The sequence below is a fragment of the Glandiceps talaboti genome, chromosome 3 (genome assembly GCF_964340395.1).
Source record: "Glandiceps talaboti chromosome 3, keGlaTala1.1, whole genome shotgun sequence".
Lineage (NCBI taxonomy): Eukaryota > Metazoa > Hemichordata > Enteropneusta > Spengelidae > Glandiceps > Glandiceps talaboti.
Genome location: NC_135551.1, coordinates 16,093,458 through 16,117,188, shown reverse-complemented (window position 1 = coordinate 16,117,188; position 23,731 = coordinate 16,093,458). Strand labels below are relative to the sequence as shown.

Here is a 23,731-nt window from a genome sequence, read left to right as displayed (position 1 = left end):
TCCTGCATTGCTCACTTCCCACACAGTCCAATTTGGGTGTTTGGCAGGTTGTTCGGGGAGTGTTGGTGTCCGTTGACATTAATGTAATAAACCACTCCCCTTTTTCACCCAATGTTGGCTGTGTTATTGTGTAATTTTACTATTTTTGACTTTGGTAAAAATTGTTAATTACAGTTCAAGTTACTCTTGCTAGGGCGCCCTCTAGCAACGCAAGTTTTCAGCATTTGCCTCCATTTTTGAGTGACATTGTTGTGGTGTTAATTTTCTGATAAATTATCTAGTGAAGTATTTTAGTTATGTTGTTGAACAAAGTAGATGTGATCCAAATGCCCTGAGTACAGCACTGTATTATTCCACATGCCATTATAGAACATAGTAGTTGTTCTTCCAAATGGTGTGGATACAGGCAAAATCCCCACAATTACAAACACAAAACTTTGCCATTTGGACAGAACCTGAAAGGGTATGTTCCACAAATATGCAAAGTTCAACCAAATTAGCAAACCTCAGCACAGGCCAGAAAGCTTGAACAACAACATTGCATCCAAGGCACCCAAATCACACAATTACAGTGAATCAGAATGTTTAGCTTTCAGAGTAGCTGCTTCTGTTACACAGAAAAACAGAGTTAACACATATGTTTCAAATCATTAATGTAAGTAGTAACAATAAAGTAGTTAGTAGATAGTACAGTAAGTAGATAGTACAGTTGTTAATAGATAGTATATTATTGATAATACAGTAGTTAGTAGATAGTATGGTTGTTAGTAGATAGTATAGTATCAATAATACAGTAGTTAGTAGATAGTATAGTAAGTAGTACGGTTGTTAATACCGGAGTTTTCCGAAAACTAGCCCTGGGCCACTATTCGGAAAATCAGCAAATTCGGAACCACAACAGAGGAACTAAATAGAAGCTCAGGGCGATTATTTGGCAGTCAACACTCAACAGTCATGTGGCTATATCATTACTAATGGGGACATACCAGTTTAGGGACACAACAATTAGGAAGACAAGAATAATTTTGATGTTTATAATAATTCAAATATATCAAATGAAACATTTTATTTGCTATCATTCTATCAGCATTGATTGTATTGTTGCGTCGATGCCTCAAAAATAACCATTACAAATAGAATAGAATTGTCAATTGACTGAAACCAAGCATGTCAACTTTATATTCATTATTATAAAGTGGATATTGTTCAACTAAAAATAGTGTACGTCTGAATATACAGATTCAAAGGCAAGATTTAATGTTTCACATTAGTGGGACTTGGGACCACTAATTTTTTTAAACAGGACCACTGCATTTTTTTCATCACTGGTCCGGGGACCACCAGTTCACAAAATGATTTGTTCACCCTGGATAAACTTTACATTAGCCTTGTACCGATCGTTAAATCTCCATGAACTCATTTATACATGACATTACACATTACTTCAACACTCACTCGATGTAATTCACTTTGTGTGCACACTCACCATGCAAATTACCCTGACCTATTTTTAGACCCAGTGTGTCGCATTGACAGTGACGTCTGCGGGTCTCCATGAGTCATCTGCCGACTTGTTGATCGATCTCAGCACAAAGGTGTATGTACCTACCTTCACGATCACATTCTCCTCGTGTAAAAAACATCCATTTTTTATTGGCACTCTAAGTTTATGGGGTTTTTTTCGTTACCAATATAACAAGGCAAAATTCTTGCCATAGTGAATCTGAAAAACCCATTAGACGCCCACCCGCCAAATGATCGCCCATGGGCAACTTTTCGGATGGGCTTGTTTTCGGAAAACTCCGGTATATATTATATTATACCAGTATATTGATGGCACAAATCGAGAGATCTGATTGGCATAGACATCGAACTAGCACGTCTAAAATGAGCGATAATGCACGGTTGGCACGCGTCCAAAAGTTGACGTTCACTGTTGTGTATGGGAGCATTGCAGTTGGCCGCCAGGACACTGATAGTGAACTCTGTGATTTGTCAGAGGAGGATTTTCTCAACGAGACAATATTTTATGGGAGATTACAACGGAAATTTCGAAAAGCTGCCAAGTTTTCGCATATTTGTACAAATCATCGCCTACTAAGGTCAAGGCATGCAAACGATCGGTTCTAGTACTAGTAGTAGTACGCCAACACGTCTAGTCTCGGCTGGAGTGGAAACAAGTGAGCTGTCTGTCCTGTATGTCATAAAAATGAAGCAAGTGTAAAAGCTTACACTGGCCAACTTTCCATTAATCTAAAGAAAACTTAGTCTGTAATCCTGTCCTAGAGTATCAGTCATCAATCCGAGAGGGAAAACCCCAATTCCGAAAATTTACTGACATAATTTCCAGTAATTACATTTATAAAATAAAGTAGTCAGTAGATAGTACAGTAAGTAGATAGTACAGTTGTTATTAGATAGTATAGTATTGACAATATAGTAGTTATTAGATAGTATAGTAAGTAGATAGTACAGTTGTTATTAGATAGTATAGTATCGATAATACAGTAGTTATTAGATAGTATAGTAAGTAGATATTACAGTTGTTAATAGATAGTGTAGTATTGATAATACATTAGTTAGTAGATACTATGGTAAGTACCATAGGTAGTATAGTAGTACACTGGCACTTATCAATTTTGTACTGGAATGAGGCATTATCGTTGTTGCTGTAATGTTAGCATGCTTTAATTTGAGACATGTGGGCTGGTCTACTGTTATTTGCAATGTTGAATTTCATCATCAACAAGTAGTTTATATGAATTCAATTTTGCCATTTTTGTATTGAAATGCATGCCATGTCTGAAAGTACATTATTTAGATTTGAAGTTAAAACATGGATTATTCTACATAACAGAACTAAGGGTCTAAGGGAAAAACAAAGGTACACATGTAAAAATGTCAATAACATGTCCTGTTTGTACATTTTCATTCTGATATCTAGATTAATCGAAGTACAGATCTCTGTCCCGGAACTTATACAACACCATATGCCATCAAACTTAACAATTTACAGAAACGACAACAAGAACTACAAAAACACTAGAGAATTTAAAAGGAAGAGGAGAGCCACAAAGGAAAAGTGTTACAGTGCAAGACCAAGTCAGGAAGTTAGAGAAAGCAATACATACAGATCTGTAGTTGACAACCATATCAAATAATTGTGTGCCCTCATAAGAGGGCGCGGTCCAAGGAATTAATTACGCAAGCTAGGGAGTTCACTTTCAAACTTTCAGCCCATAGTACCAGTAAGAGTGGGTGAATTAAACTCTTCTTAATGTAAAATTTTAACCCACAACGGTTGTTTTTTGCAAAATCTAACCAGAACAGCGTTATTAAACCTACCCAAATTGATCAGGCTGTATTTTTTGGAGCTGATGTTGTCCGTCATGGATTCTAAGTCTAAGTGACTTGTAGAAAACAGCGATCAACCTCCGCACAGTCAAATTCTGATGAACCTACCGACGATTTTCTATGAGAATTTCAAGAACTCGGGAGGGAATTCAAAGCACTTAGAGAACAGCTGGATCACAGAGTGACAAAGAATTTTCAAATTGCCAAATATGGGACGGTATGCCCAATCCAACAATGTCACCGTAAAGGGTCCAAATCAAGGGTTTTTCCACACCATTAGGGAGCGATCAGTTTTTACAGCCGGGATTGGGCCGGTGATCTTGTCCCTATTGTACTTAAAAATAGTGACCCCCTCTGATTCATTCACAAAACAATCCAACCCCCCAACCCCCTCTGACAAATACAAAACACACTGACACCCCCCCCCCCCCCCAACATCTGTCGTCAAGAAATATTCTTCTTGTGGTTGCAAAAGACACTCTAGATTCTCAAAGCACAATACAGCACACTGCATAGTTGATTTTACTTGTTACATTTACAGTAATTTTAAGTGTATCTGGTAATTGCTATCACAAATCCATTGCTTCACATGTATAAAGCTCTTCAGATAGGAACCCTATGAGAAGTATGATTGTCTGTTCATGCACATGCAAATATTCATGGTTTAGTAACCAAAAGTTGTAGGATATCTCTTAGATAGATTGAGTGAACTATTACCATTATAGATTAATTCAGCTAATTGTAAAGTACAATATTAGAAATGGAGGTTATATAATTGTAAACCTGGGGTTTCAGTAAGTTTCAAAGTAGGGAAAGAACTGGAAACAGTATGGGGAGTAGTGCACACTACATTCGTGTGTGCCTGCTATACAAGCACGGGGGGGGGTTGGGGGGTTGGGAGGGGGTTTCACCCTCCCAAGGTAAGAGCTTTTTGAAAAATAAACACCATTTGGAGGCCATTTAGAGCACCATTCAGAAGTAAAACACAACTTAGTTATATCATAAAAGTGTCACTAATTTTAGGGTTTCAACAGTTTAAATCGTTTCAATTCATATTGACACAAATAATAAAAAAAAGATCAAGTAGAAAGTGAGAAAATTTGGAGAAAACATGCACAGTGGAGGTCAGTTACCATTTAGAGATACAAATTCATTAAATTATTTGAAAATGTGTCTCTTGGCTATTTTTGTGTGCAATTCAACATGTTCAGGTCAATGGAGGCACAGATTTTAGAGTCAGTCCATCCAGTAAATTTCAAGGTATTTAATTTCTTATGTGTTACGTGTATAGCTACACTTACAAGTTTTTATATCACATGATGACAATGCAACCCATCGCCTGCAATATTTCTAACTAAACTATTGCTTTAAAAAATGCAATGTTATGACTCCATGTTATATGCTTAGGATGTATCAAGAGACAAAGACAGCGCAAGCAAGCTTAGGGTACCATAATTCTTTGAAAATATGTTACCAGTCTGTGACAATTAATCTTAAGAGATATTATTTACAATTTTCACAGTAATTTATCCAATTCCCAATATTTTACAACATAGTTAACATTTGGCTCTGTTGAGTCACCGGATTTTTCTCAATTTTAAATACAAGGGTCAATTTTTGCCATTTTCTTATGTTACCAATGGCCAAATTAAAACATGCATGAGATATTTACATTTCCCACACTGACATTAGTGCTGGCTAGGTATTTTCTCACTTACATATCTTACCTGATAGACCTTACTTGATATGCAGAATGATATCAAAACAGGTGTATGGTATATCTGGTCATAGGTAGAGACAGCAGAATATGGAACTGCTGTGTTACCAAAATGGGGCCAATTATGATGTCACTTTTAGGGTCACTGTACTCCTATAAACACCTGAAAAAAATGTTGCTACAATGTGTCTGAATTAGGACTGGCATGAAAAGTTTGTAGCATATGTTGCTTGGGTACAGTGACTTTGTTACAGAATTTTACTGGAAAACAAAATATCCCCCCATGATTTCTATAACACTGTGTCACCTCCTATGTATGTGGTATATTTCTGACATGCAAACAGTTTGCTGTCAGCAGTCAGCTTGGAAGTGGACCTTTCATAGTACAAAGAAAAACTCTACAGAAATGTTACAATATATTGTAAACTACCTCTAACCAACTGAAAACTTGAATTGAATTTTTGTGCACTAAAATTAACAGTTTTGTATGTTTAACATGAATTTGAACTTTTTTGGGGGGATTATGACTTGTATAAGTACCCAATTCAGATCATTTTCAAAACCATGTTTTATGTTTTCTGTTTTTCAATATATTTGCATTAAGGCTAATAGAAGAAACTTATTATATATTCATCAGTAATTACCTAACAGTTTTATAGAAGTCCTTTTCTGAGTGAAACTTGGTCAAGGCCAATGTAGCAAAAATCTTGTCAAAATTAATGCAGTATATTTAACTAGCAGGGTTCATGCACTTTTGCAATTTTCAGAAGACTTGTATCTCTATACACCAGAAACACTTATTTTCTCAACATTTTCACAAAAGATCATACAAAATATGCAAAACTGATAAAATACAACAAATAATATACCACCCATTTAATTTTAGACTGTATTCAGATATTTTTTACATAGAATTACTGGTAAAATTGTTTTAAAATCATTATGCTGTTTTCCTGTTTCTGATTGTGACCCCTGTTTTGAAGTTTTATTATATCATTAAAATAATTACTATCTGAATGCATTGAATACAGGGTTAACGTTGTCTCCAAGGTTAATATTCCTCATTGACAAGTAACTTTTCTCAGAAATAATGCATATGGTAATCACTTAATTCCTGTGAGTTCCTTCCTTCTGGACTACTTTTTGTGTCAAGTACTTCAAGGCAATTAAATTTCATCGTGAGATGGAAAATAAAACTTTGAAAGAAATTAAAGTTTTCTCCCTTTTGAGAGGTGTTCAATTTTTTCACATCCTATGTAGGTGTTGTTCCAAAATTAACGGGATGTTTTACTTGCAGAATCATTTTCAAACAGTTAGCTTTTTTGTTCCTCAAAATTAGTATTATGTGTGTTATCACACATTTAAAAAAAACAGACATGTTTCTATACAGTGATCTGGTTATATCAGAAAGTGTTTAACACATTTCCAGTAGTTTGTTATGCAGTAAATGTAGCAATGTCTGTCACCAACCAGAACAGGATATTAATCAAGAAACATCTATTGACTACTATTTAAAGTTATTGTACCATTCTTATTTAAGTAGGATACTTGATTAATAATGAAAAAAGTTGAATTGCCTTCAACAGTAAGGTTTCTAATCCATTTCTGATTATGTCACATAGGCAATTTGCATACTAAAACGTAGCATGGCCAAATCTCAAATATTTTGCAAAAAGTTATCTTTTCATATACCGGTATACATTAGGTGTCCTACTTTCCTACTAAGGTGGAAAATAATACCAACTGGGAAATTTATTTTTTGTTAACTTTGTCCACCAAAATGGTACCCTAAGCTTGCATGCGCTAAAGAGTTTGTTATATTTGAACGTATATTTATAGCCATTGTTTATGGTTTATTGTATGCACATACATTTGTTGTATGGAAATTTAAGTACAGCAGGGTGGTTCATGATTTCCTATAGTTGTTGAAAATGAGGTGACCCCCCTCTATTCACTTTGTAAAAATGATGCTCCCTCTTCCTTGAGTCCCAAATTAAGGTGCCTCCCCCCTGATTTACACCCCCCCCCCACTGGACCGTAAACCGTAAAAACTGATTGCTCCCTTAACAGTAATTCTCCCACTCAGTCCGTTGATGAAATGAGATAAATGATGTCAGCTGATCATCAAGTACAGCAAGAATTACAGGAACAACAAAGGCAGTATATACCAGACTTCTTCGTCAGATCAACTGAAACTTGGTAAGTCTCAGCGTTTCCAAACACGTAAAGATAATGCTACTACTTAGGTCGCATGGCCCCATATAGCCGTTCAACCTTGGCGCCATGGCATGGGGAAAGAAATGACGTACGACACCATGGCCCTTAACAAGTTTATCGAAGGGTTCACTGCTATACTTCTCACACGTAATGTCAACAGTAAAGAAAAACAACTTCGCCTACAACATTTAAATCAATTGATGAGCTACGCTGCTGTTTATCCATCGGAGGCTGTTCTCGAATTTCATGGGGCATTCTTACAGGATATTGAACATGGCAAATGAATATCTATACCTAGTATGGATCAGCAGGTGGATAAAGAATTTTAAAAACTGTAGATTTATGCTACAACGCCATTGGCATTATTTTATCAACAACCTAATCTGTATAGTCATTTCCTCAAATGCGATTACAAAGCTCACAATGCTCTTGAAGATGTTATTGCATTGCATAGATTATTAGTTATAGCAGAGGTTACAATGATTGATGTGTTAAATCACTCATCCACACTAAAATCTATGCATAGTTATCAGAAATTTGTCCCAAAAAATGAAGTTAGTACATTAAAAAGTTCTTTGTAGTGAACAAAACAAGATAGCAACACTTAGTATGACAAGTAAGCTAGCAGCTACAGAACTAAGGTATTGTCATTTACAATAAGCCTTTACGAGAGATGGAATAGAAGGTTTAACCTCACTATTGAACGAGAATTCAAGGTAAACCTAGGGACACAAGAAACAAAAGAATCATTAACTTGTATTCAAACATTTGTGAAACTAGTAAGGCAAAATATAACAAGCCTTCTGAAACAAAGACAGTTCTTAATAGTGTGTTTTATGGCAAAGTTATGTAAATTTGAATGGTAAAGTAAAGGTGAAGATATAAAAAGAAAGCTGACCTCCTGGGTGTAGCCATTTAAGAGGATTTAACTTCTTGAGTTAACATAGAAATTTCTGAAAATGTTTGTCAAAGTCAAAGGCCAATATCTCCTTAGAAAGCTCATTGATAATGTGAGGGTAGACACTTGAATGATGTTCATATGTATCACACTTTTGGAGATAACAGGCAAAATGTGGTTGTTTATCAAAGACATAGCCGACATTTTGCCATTCAGGTCAAGGTTGCAAAAATAAGTGACATGCCTATACATACCTCAAATAGTAAAAACCATTACATGATTTAAAATATCCTCACTTGAAATGTTTGATTTAAAAAGCTATGAAGATAACCCAAGTTTGGCTATTTGATCTTGAAGAAGAATTTCAAGGTCAAAGTTCAGGTATTAAAAGAAGCTCATATTTGATAATATGGGTGTAGGTATTTAAATGGAGTCACTACATATTATATCTCCAAAGGTATGATGCATATTGTGAAATATAACCACAAATATGGTCACCATTTGGCCATATTTGATTCCATTGTAAAGCGGAGTGACCTACATATGTATCACATAGTATATTACCATTATACCAGGTTTGGTTGAAATCAGTTGGTGCATGCCAGATTAAAATCAACAAGATAAAACAAAATAAATAAAATCCTGACCTACCTACCCTATTCTCTGAGGCCATGTTTCCGGTGAAACACAATTTTTTGTCACCTAATATCTCAGGATAAATCAATCAGTACAGTGCAATATATGAAGGAATAACAATGACTCAAACACAGTAAGTAACTTGAAATTAGTCGTCATTCACTTTGTATTGTAAATTTCAATATTAATAAATTTACCAAAAGCGTACCATTTTGATTTGTGATGAGCATATTCATTATTTGAAAACACTTTATAAATGACTATGTATGGTGTTAACTTCGTTTGAAATAAGGCAACAGGTTTGAAGGAATACATAGTATACAGTATTTAATTGATATAATGTTAGTCATACGCTTTGAATTTCATTCTTCAGAGAATGTATAGGGTGTCATTACAGAACAATCTTCACTATCATGGTGTTGAGAATACATAATTTTTTTGTAAACAGTCCATTATTCTTGACGATACAGTGTGTCAGTATTCACTGCTGTCATTGTAATGTCATAATATGTTCCCTGGAAATGTTGGTAAACTTTGCACATTGATACAATGCTATGAAAATAAATCCTTCACTAGTACCACAAAGTTGTCACTGTGTCTATCTGTTAGTAATTCAGTAAATGAACCTTACACATTGTCAGTCCACATAATGCAACCATTTTATTTTTTAAAAATCAAGTATGTTTTGTATACGTTTGTAATTCATCAACAGTTTGTGTACACATCATTGCAGATTTAGTCATTGGTGTGTATGAAGCATGCAAGCATTCATCCATTGATGCACATGAATCCAGAGGTACACACTCATACGAACCTCGCATGCATACATACATACATACATACATACATACATACATACATACATACATACAACATACATACACAGGTATGCATGCATTCTTTTTTTTTTTTTTAAATATTGTTAATCTTGAAATAAAGCAGATATTCATATTATTTCACAATGTAAGCACCATATTATTTAGATAGTAAAATGCCTTGAACAAAATTATATTCATCCAAAAATAATATTGCCAGGGATTCATTTATTGCCATGTTTTTTTTCTGAACGAAACATGAACATTGAACCTCTAGAGGGCGCCTTCCTTCAAAAACTTGAAAAAAAAATATTTCAGGACTCCTCCACAGGCGCCCAGCACAAAAACAAAAACAAAACCTTCTGACCATCAAAATGTTCATGCCCTCACCTAATGTTTTCATCCCCCCCCCCCCACACCTCTTTCGCTTTGAGGGGATCATGTGTTTCATGTTTACTCAATATCGAAGATTTGAATAGGAGTCGGAGTTTTCTTTTGTTGAGTCGCTGCATCCACATCATATATACATGGCTACATTGTAGTCCATCGGATGTAAGCGAAGAGTTACCGTCTCGGTGTCCATGGTTACGATCACATTGTTTACAGGGGTCCTAGACAAACCTTCTGCATTCCCATGTTTCTTATACCGGGGTGATGTATTATAGTGAAATCATATTCACCCAAACACTTCCATCTATCGGGCAAGTCACGTTGACCATGGGGTTCTTTGAAATTTAGCAACCATCTCAAGGAACTGTGATCCGTTCACAGTGCGAAGTGTTTGCCATACGAGTAGGGTTGAAAGTGTTTTACGAAGTGAACTACACATGTACAGCACAGACAAGTAAGAAACTAGCTAGTTTTTTTTGTGTCAAAACTGGTCATGTCATCCTCAAACATTTCTCTTAATACACCTTTATAAAATTTAATAGCTGGCACAATCATTTATGAGGAGACAATTAAGATATCATTTATTTCTAAATATATTGTTTTCAAGCATAGTGTAAAGAATAAATGCCAACATTTATGTTTATTCCAATTACCATGTGTTAAATGGAAATTGTTAAATGGAGAAACGTATGTAAATGAGGTAATTAATATGCAAATTATAAGATTTAAAGACGTCAAACAATGTTTTCTCAGTCATATAATTCAATTTAATTCAATCATTTCAATGTTTTATGAATGTTACATTACATAAACTGTTTCAAATGTGAATTGCCATCCATAAAACACCAGCTGATTATTGATTTTCTTATTATGGTCTTATGTAACTTTGGGTGAAGATTACTACATAAAGCTACCAAATAAGGATGTCCACCAATCATTTTTGAAATCTACAGAAAAATGGTTTTAAGAAAGTAATGTTTGATTGAAATTTGGTACCTCATTTTGGTACCAATTGGCTAACAATCAGAGTCTGTCATGGACTAGTACTTTTTGCGTCATCTTGGACATACACGTAGTCGTAGTTTCTGTCTCCTGTGAGATAGTCACACAACGTGTCTCTGATTCGTAGTTATGGAATATTATTGTCGGTGCAACTGACACGACTGTCCTTATCAGTACAGTAAATATATACGTTTTATAGCAAAAAAGTCGACGAAAAAGTCACGAATGATAGTTTATAAATATGCAGCCCTGGGACACTTTTATTTCCTTTGATAGTCCGCCTCAATATACAATGTTGCAATTTGAAGCAAAATGACATGACATTGTACACGCTATACTTCTTTCCAATTCGTCAACTAGGGAAAGTGGTAGCCAAATTGCAATTTTATGACATGCACGTTAATGCCACAAAATATGCAGTATCACATGCATGAGGTAAAATATCATTGAAAACATTTAATTTGTACAAACAATGTCATAATTCCTTCCATTGCTCGAAGTATTATTTAAGAAATCCCACTTCATCACGGCGCATTTGAATTTGACAGTTTCGATTGGTACAAATTGTTAATGCATGCTACGTGCGTGGTTGAGATGGGTCACGTGGTTGTAATTCGGTCCGTGATTGGATGATGCATTCATTTAGTACAATATTCCCTTATCTGACATTTACGTTGTATTCTCACCCGACGTAGGCAACTTCACCGACATCGCTTGATCTGACTTGATAAGATAATGTAATAAGTCCCAGAAAGACTGTCAATCAATCAATCATTCAATCAATCAATCAATCAACACAATGTAGCTTTCAATCGTGACAACGGTAAGTCTGCAACGTGATATTTCGCTAGCACCGGGCGTAGACTCGAACACACGTTTGGTATTCGTAAACATGTACGTATTTAATGTATAATAACACTTTTTTGGTATGTACAGATAATGTCTTGAATTTAGGGTGGTGCTAAATCTTTCTACTGTAGTATTTTATTACAATAACTGTACATCCATTCTGGAATGGGGCGGGGGGGGGGTTAGATATTATTTACTTTCACATAGACAAAACTCTAATCTTGGGAGTAAGGGCTGTGAACATTCTTGGGTTCGCTTCTTAAGGGGGTGGGGGGGATGGAATGTTTTGAGAGCTCGAAGGTTGAGGGTGTTTAGAATAGTTAATTTTACATTTTTCGTAAGTATTTTCACTTGGGACCACACATGAGAGATTTGGTTTGTTGTTGGTACTATAATGATTATACGGTCTTGTAAATATATAAATATTTATCACCAGTGGAATGAGAATCAATCATTTCCATTATACGATGGGTCGAAGCTTCGGGAACTTTCTGCACGGGGTTTTGGTAACATTTTCTGTTATCGACAATACAGCCTTGATGCAGTTCGTCTGATTTATTGGGGTTAGAATATTCACTCGCAGCATCATCGAAATCATGGAGTGTGGAGTCATGATGGGTGAATGGTTAGCGTGACCGGCTTGGAATCTACAGGTTGCAGGTTCGAGCCCCGTCGCTGCCTGCTGTTTGTTTCTGAGTGGCTAAAGTCCTTGGGCAAGATTTGAACCACGACTGTGCCTCAGTCAACCCAGCTGTATAACTGGGGACCTGGTAGGATGTAGGTTGCAATGTGAAGGCTTTAATCCTATGCGCTTAAATGGCTGCAATGGATTGTATGCTCCCCGGGGAGTTGAGGAAGACTAAAAGGGCCGTTGTGCTGTTCTGATCCGAGCCAGGGGTAATAATTGTAAAGCGCTTTGAGCACGGAGTGGGAAAGCGCTATATAAGAAACCAACATTATTATTATCAGGGAGTTCGTTGATAAACACGTTATTGCCGTTTTGACATTCGATAAGGGACGTACTTTCTTGGGGAAGGTCACTGATATTTCTAAAATGTACTTTTCTCTCGCTATTACCAGAACTTTGTATTAAAAGTTGATATCGTTGCCTGTCGTTCCACTTTCATTTTGTCGCCGGAATATCTGGTTTACGCCACCTCGATGTTTTTTAAAATTAATGGACGTTGAATTGGACTGGTTTTCTCGAAAAGCTCGGGGGAGCGGTACCCGCTCTCGGTCGTCGTTTCTCGATGATCTGATTTACTATCCGTAGTCACTTGTTTGTTTCTGCTTTCGGCTTAAATGATATGACTGTGTCTGTCATTTTTTCATGAGATTCGTTCGTTTTGTTGCTGTCGTACGTTGCCATCTTGTTTTCGTTGAGTTTCTGCGTATTATCTTCCTCCTTATCCGATCTGAATCTTACCGTTGCTCACCAATGTTACAATCTTTCTCTTTATTCTCAATTCTGTATTTATTTATTTTGAATGATAGATGTTGGGGTTATATTCTAAGTGGGTGATAACGATGGGTAGACCTTTTAACGACACCACTCACACACAGCACAGCACACGTGGAAATTGTGTAATCAGGGGATATGAGAGATTTCGTTCTCTTTTATGAAGATAAAGAGCAGCTGGGGGCGCTGTTTATCGTATAAAGTTAGAAGTTGTCGGAATGCTCACTCTGTCTAGAATACATGGTGAATCATTGTTGCTAGAAGTATTTGATATACGATAAAAAGAAATTCAATATCAATTTGACATCAATCCGAAAAGAATAAACGTGATATAAAGGTAAACAAGTGAATTAATTAGTCAATTAGCATTTTATGAAATAGTAACTATTGTGTTGAAGTTGTTGTTTGTTTTCCGTTTATAACGATCATTTTGCCACCTTTTTATATAATAATTTCATCTGCATTCTCTTTTAATGTCTCATTTTATTGATGATACACTAAATACGATGACGGGTTGACATATTATTTAATATCATTCTACGAAATTATTCGAATAATACTATTTTATGCCATAAATATCCCTTTTACGATCTATATCAAAATTATTATATTTTACTTTGTATACTAAGAGTTGATATTGATATTTTATAAAAAAATGAGATTTGAGTTTTGTAGGAAATGAAATGATCATACTTTAATTACACCGTTCTGGTTTTACACCGTTATCAGGTTGTAAATTCCGTGACATGCTTATACGGTACATTAGTGAAACGAGAAATACAGAGGACGTGTACATAGTAATTTTAATACTTTCACATGAAAAGTTTCAATACGATTTAATTTCTTATTTGACTTTTCTATACATACTAATAAATGACAGTCATATTTACAGTCGCTTACTACGTTTTTGTTTATCTTTCCGAAAAGAATAAAAGTTAAATAACGTTAAAAAAGTGAGTTAATTGTTCAATTAGTATTTTATAACATTGTAATTATTGTGTTCAAGTTGTTGTTTATTGACCGTTTATAATGATCGTCTTACCACCTGTTTATATAATCTTAATATAATAAATAAAATAATTATAATTAAACATAATTATAATTTGTTATAAATGAGGAAAAAAAAGGTGACACGTGTAGGAATTGAACCCACGTTCCCTAAACACTAGTCAGAGTGCTCTAACCAGCTGAGCTAACGTGCCAACTGGTAGATAACGTGAATTTATCCAGATGTGTACTTTCTTTCCCCGAGGTGGTGAGAAGCCAACTCATTTTTAAAGCTTATGTCTTTCAACCTAAGGATGTAAATAGATTCCAGGTCTCCCTGCCTAATGGTGGCCAACTTAGGAATCGGTGATTAAAGCAATGAGGATCGTAAAATTATAATAATACACGCGTCTTTTTAATAGTTTTGGAGTTTGCAAACCCATAATTATATTCATCACAAACGGTTGATATAACCAATTTGAAAAGACTGGTTTAAAACATAGCACGTGTGAATTGTTGCTTCTTACCTTTCTCTATATGGTCTATTAGTGATGCAATAAATATGATGGATATGTTGATATTTTTAAATCAATTCTTATGAAAATATTTATATTACATTTTCTATGAAATACATTCAATTGTACACTTTTTCTATAAATATTAACAAATAAGTAATATCCTCATTCTTAGGGTACAGCAGGGAATCTATATAACTAAAATATAATTAACATATCAGTTAGTAATATTATTATAGTTTGTATATTCACCACTATTTAATTATGTGTGTCTCTCTATCTCTTCCCCATATCTCTGTTTGTTCGTTTGTTAATTTCACTGTACCTGTCCTTTCGTTTATCTGTATGATTGGTTTCCCCATTTAAGAGTGAAGCGATATGGAAGGTAAGTTTAGACAAATATGCTGACATCTATAATGTCAATTCCTCTTTGAAAATTTAAATTTTCTAAAAGTATTTCATTTTCTAAAAGTATTTCATTTTTTGGAACACAAGATTTTCTCCTTTAAAAACCTACGAAAAAGATTCAGGTTTGTTTCAGTCACTCAATTAGTAAATTAGCACTGTGTAAAATATTGGCTAGTTCTGATGATTCCGTTGATAATCTGTATGTGTCGCTCACTTTGCTGTTTGTTTAAATAATAAGCTTATATCTCATTATGTCTGTGTGTCTCTATTTTTTAGGAGGAAAATACTAAACACGTGAGTATAATAATGATATATCAGTAGAGAATTACAAAACATATATATCAAACACTAATTACTTTTATGAAGTTTCCAAAACACATAATATAATACAAAGCGATTGAATGTATTAAATATTAAAATAAATTAATTACTGTTGTTGGTTTGAATTATTTGAATATACATCTTATTTATTCATACAATTATGGTCAACTAGATTACATATTATTAAAGTCAACACATTTTCTTTGTCCGGTAATCATGCAAAAAGTATAATCAAATCGTAGATCGATTATGTGTGACTAGGTATTTAAAGAGACGCATCAAATAGGCAAAATTATAATCCTACAAGCTAAAAATCCCAAGCTATGTTTTATCTACAATAAAAAGGACCTTCAACGTGCAGCTGAATTTCCAGACACGAAGAAAAAGTTGTATCGTGGTCGAATTATGCTAGTTGGAGCTTTTGGTGCTGGAAAGACATCAACAAAGAGAAGCCTTTTAAAAGAAGTTTTTAAGAGTGGACATTTTAGTACAGATGGAGCTGATGTTTATGAAATCGACATAACGGAATGGGTTATAAAAGGTGTGTGAGTAATATAAGCCGAGTTTATAGTATTATAATTAGCTCATTATATTATTCATGATGTCATTCACCTTTTCAGTCACGTGATCAAGCGGCAGATTTGAAAGAAATTGTTAGTTTTTTTTTCTAGCTGTACATATAATCTGTTATTATGACTATTCGAATGACAAGAAGTCGGCGTGGAAGGGGATCGAAATTATTACAATCTGCTACACCAACCAAAAAGAAAACGACAGAAATTGAGACGGAGTTGAGTCGAATGGAAAGGCTAGCCTGAGATGACTTTGAACTTAGTAAGGACACGATGTCTTGCCTTGTAACGGCTTCACTAAATTCCGAACACAGAAATCAATGCAGGAACAGGATCTTCGAATTCGTAGTCTTATTCGTTCCTATACCATAATTTCAATATTGGGTAAAAAATAACAACTATCACTTAAATAATTGATGCAATTAATCCAAGCTAATATATGTCGACGTGACTCTCACTTAATTACTTTGTGAACAATTTGGCGAAAAATACAGGGTAATTGACTATATAAACTGAAAATAATAAATACCACTACAGTGTGAAATGTTAGTGATAACACTATTTAATTTGATTTCAAGGTCAGACTATTGTTTTAATCCAATGTTGTTCGGTTATGGCGTCATAATATAACAAATATTGATTTACCAAAGTTATAACACACGAGCAGTTGATAGTTTTTAGCATTGAGCTTTCGAACTGCCTTGCTCGACGAGCCTCATCGGAATGACAAATTCCATAGTTACAGTTGACCACTAGGTGGCGGTATGATCAGCAGATTGTAGATGTTAGGTCGTTCAGTGATATCTACAATAGGGTGATCATACCGTACCGCCGCTTAGTGCTCAGCTGTAGCTATGAAATTTGTCATTCTCATGATGATCGTCGACCACGACAGATCTAAAGCTCATTATGCTAAAATATTTGAACTGCCTGTGCTTTATAACCTTTGTAAAATCATTTGCCCTACCAAGCTGATGAACACTTTTGGTAACAACACTGTCCTTAATCAGTAAGTACGATATAGTGTACAGTGTATGTATATCTAGGACTTATGGTATAAATTTGTCCTCTAGTATACACAGGGGCGGTCAGTTTGGAAATTCTTTTAACGTATTGAGACCTTGGTGATATAAATATTCAAATGTCCGTGACACAATTCTGATGATGTCTTTTCCAAGATATGTTTTACAATAATTGTCTCACCTGAAATCAACTAACACATGTTGCGAGCAATCTGTTGAGTCTTCTCTGACATTAAAACATTCTTTCAATGTAATCTTTAGTGAAAATAGTGTTTAAGACATGTATGGAAACTAGAATACATCATATTTTCATGTCTGATAACTGTCAAATATACGCCAAATTCAAATCTGTAATAATTTAGGTATCAGTGGGTATCAATGTTGATTGGAGCAGTTGATAGAAGAAATGTAAAATGTGATAAGGCTATCTACTTATTTAGTGATGAATTATTCATATTGTAAATCAAGCATGAAAACAATATTTTAAAGAGAGAGAGGCGCGAAATTAAATGACACTCATATATACGGCAAGACTAAACCTTATATTTCGTGGACCAGAATTGGTTGCCGTTTTCTCTTTCTTATTCATCACTCTTCAATGAACAAAATACAGATGTAGGAGATTTTGGGAGGGTGAACGGTATGGTAACCCTCTCGGGCCATTGACTATCATAGTTATTGAATAATATCCATATGTGACATATTCTTAATCTAGAGTACTGTTAGCTACCGATTCTATTCATTCAGAACATTTCTTTTCTTCATATCTGGTACATTATCAGACAACAAAGTACAACACTTAATTTCCATTGTTAAAAGATGTTTCATATTATAAAAAATGAAAGGAATTATAACATTACGAGGAAAACAGAATGTATACAAAAGTCATGTGTTAACATTTTAACCACAAAATTATGCACATTTTAACAGTAATCCCTATTCAAACATTTAAACATCTTCATACTTTATATCTTGACTAAGAATCGAAGACTGATCAATACCAAGGAGAACGTTCAATCGATGAAACGAGAAAGTTGATGGAAGACACACTTTTGTTTGGAATGAAGAAACAGGAATATCAGAAAACACATGTCAAACCTACAACAACATTTCATAAAACAACAGGAATCATCGATGACTTGGAGATAGGTAGGGCACGTTCCACGTTTTGGGAAGATGAAGATGAAGATGAAGATGAAGATGAATATGAAGATGAAGATGAAGATGAAGATGAAGATGAAGATGAAGATGAAGATGAATATGAATATGAAGAAACGTTTAGTGAACGCATACAAAGACGTTTAAGCGAGGTTAAAGACGTTGATATACCTGACCTATACTTCAGTCTATGGGATTCTGCAGGACAGAGTTTATACTATACAACACATCAGGTATTTCTATTTATATCTTCATCACAATGATTACTGACATCTCAATATCTTGATAAGGGTGTGTTGAAGACTAAGTTACAAATCCCTTTGGCAAACGAATTATTAAACAAACCATTGTTATAGAAGAAGGGAAGTTTTTACAGTACTTTAAATTACTAGTTAATATACTACAGCTGTTTAATCACAAACTCTTTGTATTCATACATGATTCATAACAACATCACGGCAATGATGTCGGATGGGCTCATACACGTCTGTTTCACGTCAAAGTGGTAACATGTAATAGTTGGACATTTAGTATTACTTGGCATTTAATAAGGCTATGGTCGAATATATTATTTTGCTTCTATGTGTGCACTTGTACATATTAGAATGTATTAATGATCTGCGCATTTGACTGGATACTGATCTTAAACCAGAAGTAACCATCAATAAATGCAAGAAATCGACGGAGATTTACAGTATTCTATTTCATAAATTCTAGAGGAGGACTGGTGACGTATATATACTAAACTAATGTTATTTCACAATTCAATTATAAAATACTAAAAATACTATCCTATCGTCTTTCGTGTAGTTTATATTAATCAATAGCAAACATTTATGAAATTATATTAATCGGAAAACCATTATTATTCACAAACCAACTCGACATTTTACTTCACGTCATAGGTATTCCTGACAAGTCGAGTCATCTACATACTTGTAACGGATCTCACAAAAACCCTGGATAAAATCCTATCAAGCGAAGCTGAAGGACCATGGAGAGATGAATGGAGTGTCAAAGGTCGGTTATCAAAATACACACGTAAATCACTTGATGACATCAAATACGGACACGATAGCGATAGATTTGCGACTGCGTGGTTGAGTTGCTTTCCTAATACTAGTAATGCAATATCAATGTATGTATGTATGTATGTATGTATGTATGTATGTATGTATGTGTGTGTGTGTGTGCGCGCGCGTGTGTTTGTGTCTGTTTGTGTGTCTGTGTGTCTGTGTTTGTGCGTGTCTGTGCGTGTGTTATCGGTGTATCCTGACAGGCGGAAACAGGTAAACTGATTAATGAATAAAATTAATGAAAATGATTAGTCAGACAGCTAAAACAGTTGTTCCTAGAGCATAGTTTCCATACATTTTCAGATTTCCTCTCCTTCTGGATGAATTCCATTCATGCCCATGCAAGACCCAATGATTCTCCTTCAAGTGGCGCACAGGCAGCAAGTCACACTGTTACGTGTACAGCACCACCAGTTATCATAGTTGGAACAAAGAAAGATCTACTTGATGAGGTTGGTTGGCTACATAGAGTTTATATCTTAGGTTTTTAAGAAGTTTTGAAACAGATAAAATATCATCATAAAACGATACGTGGAGTGCATTCACTAACACAAATGTCTATCATGTGATTGATGACGTGTATAATACATTTTTCCTTTATAAATGATTTGATCAGATGAAATATCACTCTTTTTGGTATAACCTGTATTCCACTGTTCTGACCAATTTCATTTGAAAACATTTCATCTACACACCTTAAGCAAAGTCATCACCAAATACCACGACAATTGGTTTGGCGTTTTTCTTTTACTTTAACTGGTTCACACACACACACACACACTATATATATATATATATATATATATATATATATATATATATATATATATATATATATATATATATATATATATATATATATATATATATATATATATATATATATAGTTTTGGTAGTACTGGAACTCTTTCTTGGTTGTAACTCGGAGTTTCACGCATGGCGCGATCATCAGACAACTCCTGACAGGCGGAAACAGGTAAACTGATTAGAGTTGTCTGATGATCGCGCCATGCGTGAAACTCCGAGTTACAACCAAGAAAGAGTTCCAGTACTACCAAAACTATTACGCTCTGCCACTGCGGTATAGAGCACTGTATTAGCAGATTGATACTCACCGAGTTATATATATATATATATATATATATATATATATATATATATATATATATATATATATATATATACACACACACACACACACACACACACACACACAGAGGCATTTCAGTTCATCACTTGTCCTAAACACGTTTATAAAATAGATTTATCTTCTTGCCATGAAATGTTGTTCTTGACTGAAATGTTTGGGTTAAAGGTTACAGAATTGTAACACATGCCTAATTTGTGTACACTATACATATATTTCGGTATATCATTTTTTTCAGTGTCGTAATAGAGAACAATTGGCAGAGGAACGACTACGAGACATCTACGACTACATACGTAAACACTGTGTAGCTGCCAGTGTGCATCTTGTTGACATGATTGCTGTTGACAACAAATCGAGAGAGGGAGACACACCGTCCGATCCGAAGATCGAAGAACTCCGTCAACGGATTAAGTCACTAGCCGAGGAATATTTCTTCCTTGGCGAAGTACCTGTAAAGTGGATTCACCTTGAACTCACATTCAGAAAGCTGAAAAATCAGGTGTTAAAGCTACACGAGGTTTACGAAATAGGAGAGAGCATAAATATGAAACGAGAAGATGTAGATAAGGCTTTGGAATTTTACCACAGTGTGGGCGAGATCGTACATTATGTTGCTGAGCCAGAGCTTAAGGATACGGTTATCCTAGATGTCGGATGGTTAGTCAACCTATTCAAGCTGGTTATTACCCAAGAACTACCACGCTTTCCAATTACACTACGCAACATGGTTGATGAATTGTCTAATGAAGGGCGCTTACTTGAGAGTCTACTGGATCACATACTCAACGAGAAAGGTCGTATACATGACAAGGAAATTCTCCTGAAGATAATGGAAAAGTTTGACATCATGTGTTATGTACCTTGCCCAACAGATGCTAGTCCTCAGTCGAATGTCTATTATCTGCCATCCCTTCTCACAAGAGGTGACGACGAGAAAGACGACATCATTTGTCCTACAGATAGTATAGCCTGTTGCCCTATCTACTTCCACTTCCCTGGCAATTTCCTGCCCGAGGGACTGTATTACAAATTGGTCGTGAGATGCTCCAGGAAATGGCGTCAGAACCCAGTGTTAGTGAAACACCGTTCTCGTATACCAAGAAATAACGATGGAATTGTCCAGGTCACTCTGTGTAAAACTGGTTCTGATATTGAGATGAGAGTTCTGTCACTGGGAGGAAGATATATCACAGAGCTAAACCCTGAGATGGTGACAAACGTCAGGGAAACAGTAGAGGCAGAATTGTCAGCATTGATTAAAACCTATTGTCCTGGTTTATCTTATCGTGCCTCTCTGAAGTGTCCTTGTAAGCATCATGAACCAGGTAAATTGATACCAGGTGTCGATGACGATAGATGCGTTGCCATCGATACACGTGATGATGGTCCTCTCAGGAAAGGGCATGTCATTTGTAGCAGAAGTCGTATTCCTTTCAAGGTAGAAGATTTGAGAATATGGTATTCTACAATTGCAAGTAAGTGTTATTGAAAGGATAACAAATATGAAATATCCGTATTTGCGCTCTCTTTATTTCGAAAAATACATTTTGCCTTGTAGAGAAATCTCTATCATAAACACACAATGTTGAAATGTAAACAAACAAACAAACAGACTGACAGACAGACAGACAGACAGACAGACAGACAGACAGACAGACAGACAGACAGACAGACAAACAAACAAACAACTATAAACTAAGAACGCGAAATAATTGTATGGTGTTTGTATTTGCATACACTCCTACATATTACCATAATTGATAATTTATATTTACATTTTTTGTTTAGTATTCTATGGGGAAAGTATCCGTAAGAAAGCGAACTTTAAATCATTTATATCATGTCAGGTATTTTAAGGATACTATTTATTAATTGAAATAATTTCCAGTTCAAGCTCAGACGCTTAGAGGAATGAATGACAAGTTCACACATTCAGCATTTAAGCAAATGTCCTAACCTTCCTTTTTTTATTATTATCTTGAAGCTATAGATGCGACGAGACACGATAGCCGTAGGTAAGTAAAAGTAACAAACCATCCACAATTTCTCATTGGATTTATGATTTTACAACGGACTTAAAAATGTGTACACAACTGTAAAGTACTGCTTTACAGACACTCAATCCCATCCTTTAAATGGTAGGGAGGAAACGGTATTAAATCCTTTATAACCTAGCAATGAATAACTATACGACCATGGAGAGATGTGGATCGTTCACATTATACATCCCAGTATTGAGAGGAACTGAACTCTCACGATTGACACTCAAATAATCTCTGCCACCTCAATGTGTCGGATTACTACAAAACAGTCAAAGCAGTTCATTTAGTGCATGTAATTTAAAAAAAAAAAACCGTAATATTTTGCTCTCGTGTGTAAGCTCGCCGCGTATGTATAAACACAGACAAGGAAAATATTGGTGTCTCATAGGTTATGGCTGTACACGCCTACCTAATCCATACAACGCAATGCTCTTTTGATCCCTGCTGCATTACACTTCCATGCCATATACCAAGACTGATCATATCATGTCTTTATCGAAGAATATAGCTAGTATTTCCCTGTATCAAGAACACAATGAAATATTATAAATAGTATGAATCAGATTACTTGGAAGATTGAATCATATTACATGAACTTGCACAGTTATCATATTTCGTACTTTCAGAGAACGTGGAACTGGGTATATTCACCCCTTACGTATTCTCTACGTAGACATCGGTGATAGACTTGAGAAGAAGGACGTCGAGAAAATGAGGAAATTTCTCAAAGATCAGGAAATTCCACGGGGTGAATTGGAAAGATTGAGTGACCCTGTAGATATATTCATATATCTACAGGACAAGGCAGTGATTGCAGCAAATAATTTGGATTTCCTTGAGAAATTACTCAACAAAATTGGCAGAAAACAATTGGTTGCATTGATCAATGACTACAAGAAAAGTAATTAGTCATGGTAAGTGGATAGTTGAGATCGTAAGCCTTGAGAAACAAAAAGAGAGAATCGCAAATCAGTTATATGGTCAACAAAATACCTTCACGTCAGGAGATCATTGATACCATTTCGGCCGAATTTAAATAACTTGAAAGCACACTTCGATCTGTTTTACAGTATCATCATGTACATGTATCAAAGTACCAATCACTAATATGGTCTAATACTCCTTTTTTTTATTTATTTAGG

General features: G+C 35.1%; 1 protein-coding gene and 1 non-coding gene across 2 annotated transcripts; one reads left to right on the top strand and one right to left on the bottom strand.

Annotated features, from left to right (window-relative positions):
- Nucleotides 1-14,465: 14,465 nt before the first annotated feature.
- Trnat-agu (transfer RNA threonine (anticodon AGU)) lies at nt 14,466-14,539 on the bottom strand. Its single transcript has one exon. It is a non-coding gene; the product is annotated as a tRNA-Thr (tRNA).
- Nucleotides 14,540-15,217: 678 nt separating this feature from the next.
- Nucleotides 15,218-23,498, top strand: LOC144433120 (putative serine/threonine-protein kinase pats1). Its single transcript, XM_078121430.1, has 7 exons — nt 15,218-15,224; nt 15,930-16,109; nt 18,144-18,311; nt 19,700-19,848; nt 20,783-22,022; nt 22,532-22,562; nt 23,216-23,498. The coding sequence occupies exons 1-7, from the start codon at nt 15,218-15,220 to the stop codon at nt 23,496-23,498; spliced, it is 2,058 nt and encodes a 685-aa protein (XP_077977556.1).
- The last annotated feature ends 233 nt before the right edge of the window (nt 23,499-23,731 follow it).